General features: G+C 38.9%; 1 protein-coding gene across 1 annotated transcript; it reads right to left on the reverse strand.

Annotated features, from left to right (window-relative positions):
• Nucleotides 1-271: 271 nt before the first annotated feature.
• Nucleotides 272-8698, reverse strand: LOC148959662 (uncharacterized). The gene is made up of 2 exons (XM_089110147.1): nt 1751-8698; nt 272-1465 (listed from the first exon to the last, which is right to left on the reverse strand). The coding sequence occupies exon 2, from the start codon at nt 1331-1333 to the stop codon at nt 272-274; it is 1062 nt and encodes a 353-aa protein (XP_088966273.1). The 5' UTR covers nt 1334-1465; nt 1751-8698.
• Between the last annotated feature and the right edge of the window lie 1037 nt (nt 8699-9735).

A 9735-nucleotide genomic window follows, 5' to 3' on the forward strand; every position in this document is an offset into this window, starting at 1 on the left:
ATTTGAACCAAGATGAACTCTGGGACTGCTACCTCTTTCGAGACGTGCTGTTTCTTTGGTGGAGTATTCCTGATCGTCGATGTAGTTGTCGAATACCACCACAATTTCTTTTGCGTGCCAAGCTGTCGGAGGAGTAAAAGCTCTCAGCTGATCAGACATGTATTGCCCCCATGTTTCAGCAGGACTTGAAGCTCTTATTATAGCCATCCCATCGCTTGCTTGCTATCCAGATTTGCATAGCAGATTTATTACCTCTTTACTACCAGTGACTCTATGGATAACCATTCCTGATGCAAGGGTTCCCAGTCAAAAGCTGTTGCCAATATCCTGAAATAGACCAAACTTTATTTGCTTGCAGAGGAGGAATGTCGGCAAAGCCATGATCATTTTTTTTACAGGAAGGATTGAGGGACATCGCAATTACATTGTAAATTTCTTTCATTGGCTCATATTCGTCTAATTGATCAACCAAGTTCTCAAATGAAACATGGGAAGTGCGCTGGTCATCATCACAGCTCTTTTTGCGTTCTATTTTACGGTGAATCATTTTCGCAAATGCTTTAGTTATGTCATCATCTCTTAGACCGTCACCGCGGATAGTTGCTAAAGAGTAATCAAGAGGATTCACATCAGTAGAATGAAGAATATTACCAGCTCCATGAATTCCCAAAGCTCTCTTGAATCCTACTTTATCCTTACATTTATCTGATATTAAATCTTTAATTTGGCTTGTGAAGGTTTTGCGGCAATTGACTGGAACCCCATGATAAACATATAAGCTTTGCATATCCTCCAATAAATCACTAAGAAAGTAACAGGATTTCCCAATAATGACTTTCTTCTCGATTATTTCAAGAAACTCTTTCTCTGCGCATTGACCATTTATGGTATCTAATGGAACATTCGACTGAGGATTTGTAGGGCGAACTGTAAAAAGGGCATAACAGCTTTTGTGATACTCAAGTTCCCTGGCGAGGAGATCACCCGCTGCTTGGTGTATCCTTAATCTTTTTGCAGCACTGTGCAGTAAAGGGTCATCTGAATTTTCGTTTGCGTCCATGACACCAAGCAACGTTGCTTCAGCTCTTGTTTCTTGCAACTTCAGCAAACTTTCTTCACAGCCTCGGTATTTTTTCCTCTTTCTGTTACAAACAAAGCATTTCCTCTCGTGGTCACTTGGTGATGGAAGCGGGACGACTTTACTTCGTGTTATTGGGATACTTGCTGCAGATGTGCTGGCAGATGTTTCCGTCATCTCATCAAAAGATTTTGACATAGATTCGTTCTCAGCTTCTTTTGATCCCCGAAGTATTTGCGACACTGTGTATGACATTTTAACACTGTTGAATCGTCGGAGTCAAGATACCGCATCAATTTGTCGTATACATAAGGAAATTTGACTGCATATTGTTGTGGGTTTGTCACGTCTTTCCATTGTAATGCCTTTTCTTTGATTGAATCAAGCCTGGAAAGAAATCATTGATTTTCAAGATATTCGTGGTAAGTATGAAGAAGATTTTAAGGAAATGAATTAAATTATCAACAGTGGAATCCCGTTATAAAGAGCTCTGAAGGGAACATAAAAACTGTTCGTTACACAGAGAGTTCATTATACCGAGAAAATTATTTCATATATAGGACAGAATCCAAGGGACCCGACATTTAGTGCATTATACCAGGAAGTTCGCTAAATCCGGAGTTCGTTATATCGAGATTCCAGAGTAGAACAGAATAATCTTTGTATACACACCCTTTTTCTTTAATAATCTGTATTTTTTCAGACTTTTTTATTATTTCTTGGCATAAGCAGCATGTATTTGAATGAAATTCCGCCCGATTCTGAAGTGAGGAAAACGGTGTTGCTGAAGGCGAAGATATCTTCACATTATTTTTCTCAGTCATCCTACAAATCAAAACAAACTGTCAACTGTGTATTCATATTTCAACAAATGTTTTTCTCAGCATGGTTGTTTAACATAAGCTTAACCATTTATTTAGGACAGGGCATCAATTTCTGAATAAAGTAACAAAAGCTATGAAAATATAATCTAAGAAGCTTGTTTGCAAAGAGATTATTTGAGAATGTTATTACTTTGCCGTATTTTAAAAGTTAATGATAAGAAAAGATAAAAATTGCTCACCTTTTGCGCTGAACTCCATTGATCAAAAGAACGCAATCAGACTGTACAGAAGACACATGGAAACTATCCTCGTTTTTATGTCAAGCCTCGCAAAGCTCAAAGTCTTCTACGTACGGCCATAGGAGTAATGAAGTATTAATCCTTTGAATTTAATCAAATCCAGATCGTAGACATATACTTTAATTCTTCTAAAGATAATTTCATATAATTTTTTTATCTAAGAATGACGTCATATAGCCTCACCCTGCCCCACCCCCCAAAATATGCAATTTTGACATGCAATCATAGAAAGAGGACAACATTAGTTCAAAAGCCTTTCAATTTGGCTAATATTAGCCACTTTAAAGGCATTTAGCCTTAGAAAAGTGCGAGTGACGTAATATGACCACGCCCTGTCACACCCACCACATAATCGAAAGGTGACAAGCATATTGTGAAAGAGCATTAAATTTCACGTAGGAAAAACATTGCCACATATATATTCGTTTTTAATATTCGAAAGATTCTGGCCATGCACCTGTCTAGTAACAGCTTGGAGTTAAGTTCTGCAACTTTTTTTTCTTTGCCTTGGCTATTCTCATGAATTGTAAAAAAAAGGCCTGTCTGAGAAAGTTTCTATGCAGTTATAATTTATTTTAATGCTTATATGATAATATTTTATCATTTCGCTTCTTGACCAAATCATTTTACTGTACGAATTATAATCACTAAAAGTGAAGTATATTCCTGACTATTTTAGTACTGCCAAAGAAACGAAAAATTGAGCCGCCTGTGAATAATGAGAGTTGTGCTGGTAAGACCATTTGATATTTATTTGCTTGTAATACAGGTATAAACTTTTCATATACCTTTTTCCTTAATAATCCAATCTACCTTTCCTTAATGATCATTTTTTCTTTATGAAAGTGCCACTGATTTTGCCTCCACATTTGACTTATATAGTTTTCCCAATCAAATCAGGAAAGTTATCTGATACACACTGGTGTATCAGAATGCGAGTAGGGGCAGCCCCCCAGTGGTCATAAAGTTGTTATCCACTGCAGCAGCCCAAAGAATATGCACTTCCCCCAAAATAACTAAAATCAAACCATTTAATTTTTGTATTTATTTGATTTTCTTTGAATAGAACCGTTAATGAAGAGAACCAGGAGCCCACAGGAGATGAAGGAACAGCAATAAATGAAGGTACAACAGACACTTGTTGGTTAAATACTTCAAGAGAAAGAGCTCTTGTGCAACACATAATGAAAGAAGCCTCATAGATTCCATTGGTCTTAAGCTTACTGTTACTTTTTATTGAGCTCTATTCGCAATGCCAACTTGCGTTAATTCACGTTATCCTTCAAATTTCTTACATTAGTTATACTTTTCTTTTAGATCAAGATCAGTCCAGTAATTCAGCTGCTGCTCTTGCGGTAGACAAAATACAAGTGTCAACAACTTCGTAGATTGTCCCATGAGTTGAAGCACATCAAGACCACTAAAAAAGACTCCATCAGCAAGGCAAACAGGATTCAAAGGGCACTTAAACTGCTAGATGGAATAGTTCCTCCTGATCTTTTAAGCTTTTTGAAGCAACAGCTCAAATTTTCCCATTTAAAGTCAAAAATGAGAAAGTATGATAATAATGCTAGAGCATGGGCTTTGACATTATATCACTTTAGTGGAAAGGCATATAGTATTTTATTCAAAATTTTTCACCTGTCATCCAAGAGAACAATGGGTAGGGTTGTGTCAAAGTTTGCATCAGATGCTGGTTTCCCAGAAAAGTCTTTGTATGTTGTGAAACAGCGGCTAGCTTTTTCACTTTCCCCTGGTGCAAAAGTTTGTTCACTTGATGGATGAAATATCCTTGAAAAATCATTTGTTTTATGATATCTCCAAGGATACTTTGATTGGTACAGAAGATTATGCAGACAATAATTATTCTGGTCTTCTTGCAAACTCTGTCTTGGTATTGATGGTCAGGGGTATACTGCATAACTGGAAGCAACCTGTTGCCTACTTCCTTGTTAATGAATCTTGTTCATCAGGCAGATTAAAGGGATTATCAATGAAGCACTTCTCAGAAGCCATGGGTTCAATAGCTCAATAGCTCAAAGAGCTTATTATCAATAGCTCTTTCGATAATAAGTGACCAAGGTTCCAACTTTCTTTCTTTTGCAAAGGACCAAGGAGTTTCCACAAAAAGCAATATTTTGAAATGAGAGGGAAGAAATATTTGTTATTTTTGATCCTCCACATCTTCTCAAGTCAGTACGGATTAACTTGCTGATTTAAGCTTGAATTTGGTCATAAAACAGCATCTCGGGATGACATTAAGTCCTTCTATCACAGAGAGCATAAGCTTGCAATCAGGATGGTCCCAAAGCTGACTGAGAAGCATATTGATCCCAATGGCCTTTTAAAAATGAGGGTGAAACTGGCAAGTCAAATCTTTAGCCATTCTGTTGCAGCCGGAATATATGCATATGCTAGCATGAATGTCTTGAACAGCAGTGCTATAGGCACAGCAGAATTTATTGAGAAAATGGATAAGATTTTCGACTCTGTTAACTCTTTAAGCTGTAGGGATCTCAAAGTCCAGCAGAGACCATTCACGAAGGATTCACCCCATTTTAAGATAATGGAAGAAGGAATTGATTTCTTTAAATCCATTCAGGTGATTGACAAAAACACCGGCGAAAACAAAACATAAAATTTGAAATGTCTGAATGGCTGGGTTATTACATTGCAATCCATTTTTGGTATGTGGAAAAAAGTTGTATCTTGATGGAGTAGCTTCGTTTCTTGTAACAAGCCAACATAACCAAGATCCGCTTGAAAACTTTTTTGGCTCTATCAGACAGAAAAGGTGGAAATTCTAATAACCCCACTCCTACTCAGTTCAAGCGTGCATATAGGAAGCTTTTCACAATAATCTTCTCCAAGTGACTAGTGGCAATTGTGAGGATTAAAGAGACCAGCCACTAAAAAAGGTTTCCAACCTCCAAGATATAGACCCAGTCCCAACATCCTCCCAGCAGACAGCACCCCTGAAAATAATGTCTTCAGATTATGCTAGGAAAGACATACAGATGAAAATGGTAAAAGAAAATGCATTAGTGTATGGGTACCTCTTGAGAAAGACATTTGCCAAGCATAAATGCAATATCTGTGAGGCAGCCTTAGTAAATAGCCAGCAGTACGATGATGGTACAATATTTACCCATTTTAAGGCATATGATACTGGAAGCAATATGTTTGGCAGTTTGATTGTTCCATCAGATGAAATGCAACGCTTCACGAGAAAGCTGGAGGAACAATTTACAAGCTATTTTCGAAAATTGAACAAAACAACAGGCATTGGAGGGCAGTTATACTAAATTTTAGCAGAAGAGGTTCTGAACCAGCCTTGTGAAAAGTTCGACAAAAGATTTCTCTTTATGCTTTTTATAAGGTTGAGGATATATTATTGTCTCAAATTTGGTAACAGAGAACTTGCTTTGTCAAAAAGGAAAAATAGAAAATATTTAAAAATAGTTCATCTTTAAGTTAGCCACAGAGGTTTTTTCTCTCTGTAGATAAAGGAATGATAAGGATAGGAGGCTGCTCAATGAACACCGATTGATGAAATTCTTGCTGTAAAAAATTCGATACGAAGACACCAAGAGCAAACAACAATAAACACACATAAATTAACTGTGGTTTATATCAAATTATTTTACTTTAGTTTTGAAATATGACAGGTTATATTGGAATATGGGAGGCAGAAAGAGGGTAGAGTGTTTTAAAGTTTACAAGACCAAGGGGGGACAAGGCTACTTTCGATCAACTTCTGAATATAAAAATGGTCAATATCAGATGTTTTTATTCTGAATAGTGTCAGATGAAAAGTACTTCAGAAAGCTACGCTTCTGTATGCTATGTTTCTGCATACAGACATGAATCACAGGCATTGCAGTTTCATTTGCTTTCAGATTAGGTGTTATAATTTGGTGTACTGTAATGTGATGCAATGTATGATACTTTGTCAGAAGTGGAGCCAAAAAGACCCCCTTGAAACATTATTTTTAGAATCAGTACACCATAATTACCCTATTGCACTAAATTTGGAAAACTTTCTTTATTGGGAGGAATATTCTCAAGCCGCTTCTGTCCATTTTGTGTGAAAACGAAATTTAAACATGAAATTGAGGTCAAACGCCCCATTATATGTACTTATTATATCAAATTTTGGAATCAGCATCCTAAAATCATCTAGATCCAATGAATATTAGATACTTCAACGAAGGGTGGACCCTTAAAAAACAACTTGCTCTATTTTGATTGAAAACGAGACTTTGGCATGAAATAGAAGCTGGAGGCCCCCCAACTTGCCCGTATAACATCGATTTTCAGAATCAGCACCCCAAAGTTACTCAAACCCAGCTAATTAGAATTAATTCCCTGAGGGGGGACCCTACCCCCATGTAATGTATCTAGCCTGTAATCAATCTATATGTCATCATCTCTGTATCATGTTTGTAATGTACTGCTGTCACTATGCTTTGTACTCTGTTGTTGTTGATTGATTGTAACCAGATTCTTTTATTATCAGTAATTGTAATTAACAATGTAAGTTAGTCGTGATTCAGAATATGATGCATACAGGCGTATAAACCAGTGTCCTTTAATAGCGTTTACGCTACATTTTGGTGATAGGAATGGCAACCTACATTATTCCGGAACGATCCAGCTCTGGTGATTTCCTTTTGTGGTTTCGCCATTTTGATTGCTGTGCTCAAGCCAACTCGTGGAATGAGGAAACCCGCTTGTGCAAACTGCCCACTTTTCTACAAGGACCGGCCGCATCCTATTTCGAGTCACTGGAAGCTCATGATCGCACCACGTACCAAGATTTGGTCGACCGCCTGAAGAACTGTTTTGCCCCTGCAGTAAACCAGGAACAGTATTATCGAGAGTTTGAGGAACACCGTTTACGACCAACAGAGGACCCCACCCTTTACTTGTGGCGGCTTTAAGATGCCCTCCACTTTGCTGAACCGGATTTATCCGAAGATGCCTTTGATGCCCTTTTGCGACGCCAGTTCTTCAAAGGCCTACCTAATGTTGTCCAGCTGAAGCTCTTGGAATCCCATCCTACCCCAGGATTGGACGAAATGTTGGCGTTTTGGAAACGATTTCGATTGCTTCAAGTTTTGCCCTCGGGCAATCCTGCATGTGCTACTGCCACCCACACCGTGCCTCCGCAGTTTCCTTGGGATGAGGCGCAATGCAAGTCACGCGATGACCTACAAATGTTGTTGAACCAAGTTGCTAAAGGCCAGAACCAATTGATCGCAGCTATCGGTGAATCAAGGAGTAGCAGTCGGCCAGAAATTCGTTGTTTCGAGTGCCATGAAGTGGGCCACATGAGATGGCACTGTCCACGCCAAAGACGTTCTGGAAAGGGAAATCGACAATGCTCACTTTGTTCTCTTATGGGGACACAATGAAAGTATCTGTGCAAACAACAAGGGCCTATTCACCCAGGAAGGTAACAGGCCTAGGCCCTCTCCATTTCCGGACAATCAACAATTTGTTAATTCAGCTAGGCCTCATCATATAAATGGTAGTAAGGCGTCTTTAAACTTCCAGGGGTGCCACGTTAAGGGGCTGAACGACGAGCACCCCTCTGTTTTTGCTGTTGGTTCTGCTTGGGACTTACGTTTGAAACCCTTAGCTCCTCGCCAACCCCTGCTATTTTGTGAGCTTGAAGGTGTGGAGGTTCCAGTTTTAATTGATACTGGTTCCATGAAATCCCTGCTTAGTTCAAGTGTCTTACAGCGTATTTTTGCACGCTGTGCACACCAAAACAAAGCCCCTCCTCCACTTCGAAGCATATCAAACAGTTGTGTTTCTATTACAGGACAGTCGCTAAATTCTTCAGGTTCAGCAGATATTTCTTTGTCTTTTCCGGGAAGCCAATTTTTGTATGTAGGAGACTTCTTGGTATGTGATAATGTGCTTGCCCCTCTGCAATGTGTACTTGGTTGGGATTGTTTGACCTTTTATTCTTTGCAGTTGACTGTAGTAGGGGACTCCTATTGCCTTGTTGGGCCCCATGGCAGCACACCTTTGACCCCTTTGTCTCTTCCTGTCCAACCTCCACCCCCAGGTCTTTCTGCCCCTGTCAATTCAACTTGTAAGAAAGATATACCTGTTTTTGTCCAATCATCAGACTATGGGCCTGTCTTTGTGACCTCAAGCACTGATATATCCATCCCAGGTAGAACAGAAAGTGTTATACAAGCTCATATCCCCAAGAGTTGTAAAGAACAAATAGGTATGGTATGTAGCCTCAGTGAAGATTCTGAATTATCTTATATTACTGCATACAGTATTAGTCAAGCCTCTGAGCGGATGATACCAGTGAGAATTCTCAATCCGTCCAAATCTTCTGTTGAACTTCATGCAGGACAAAAAATAGCTAGGTTTTGGCCAGTTATACCCTCAGCCTCATCTAGTCCACCTATACACAACATGTGTGCTAGGGTTCAAAACAATAAGTTTGATTCAGTTACCTTGTCTGAGTTACATGCAGCTATTAGTCCTAATCTTCGTAAGATTCTTGAGACATTGCTTTCTTTTCCAGATGCTTCAATGATGGTTTAGGCCATACCTCGGTAGACTCTTTGCCAATAAAGCAGCATCCACGATGGTTGCCTTATCATTACAGAGGAGAAATTCATAAACAGGTTAATGAAATGTTAGAAAAAGGGGTTATACAACCAAGCACTAGCCCTTGGGCGTCTCCGGTTGTCCTTGTTAAAAAGAAGGATGGGTCCTATAGATTTTGTGTTGACTACCGCAAGCTAAACCTTGTCACCAAGCAAGATGCTCACCCCTTGCCTAGAGTAGATGACCTTCTTGATTCTCTAAATAAAAACAAACTCTTTAGTACTCTTGATCTCCGCAGAGGTTACTGGCATGTAAGTATGACCTCAGAAGATAGAGAAAAAACAGCTTTTATTACCCCTGGTGGCCTATTTGAATTCCTTTGTATGCCATATGGATTATCAACAGCTCCAGCAACATTTTCTAGGGCCGTTAGCATTATATTATCAGGTTTAACCTATGATATATGCCTTTGTTATTTTGATGACGTAATCATTTTTTCTGATACCATTTAACAACACTGTGAGCATTTAACATCTGTTTTGCAACGCTTTCGTGAAAATGGGCTGCGTATCAAGGCTTCTAAATGCTATTTTGGTGCTGATCAGGTCATTTAGGCCCTTAAATGGTTGTATTCTGTAGAACCTAAGGGTTGTATCGCCAGGTGGCTCATGGATCTCCAAAAATTTGATTTCACAATAAGCCACAGACCTAGTAGCTCCAACCAAAATGCAGATGCTCTCTTTCGTTTAAATCATTACCAAAATAGTCAAACCAACCCTACTGTAAGTTGTTTAATGAGTTTATTACCAGATGCAAATCTGCATCAAGCTCAGCGTGCTGACCCGCATATATTGAAGGTTATTGAAATTAGGGAACAAGGTTTTCCAAAACCCCCTTTATTTGTGTGGAAAAGGAACCCCAATCTTTCATCTTTTTGGAGTTGCTGGGATCA

The sequence above is a fragment of the Rhopilema esculentum genome, chromosome 9, assembly GCF_057945365.1.
Source record: "Rhopilema esculentum isolate cy_ngs chromosome 9, ASM5794536v1, whole genome shotgun sequence".
NCBI lineage: Eukaryota > Metazoa > Cnidaria > Scyphozoa > Rhizostomeae > Rhizostomatidae > Rhopilema > Rhopilema esculentum.

Bases quoted from the DNA above. Each gene is read 5' to 3' on its own strand.
- LOC148959662 (XM_089110147.1), bottom strand. From the start codon at position 1,333: ATGTCATACACAGTGTCGCAAATACTTCGGGGATCAAAAGAAGCTGAG.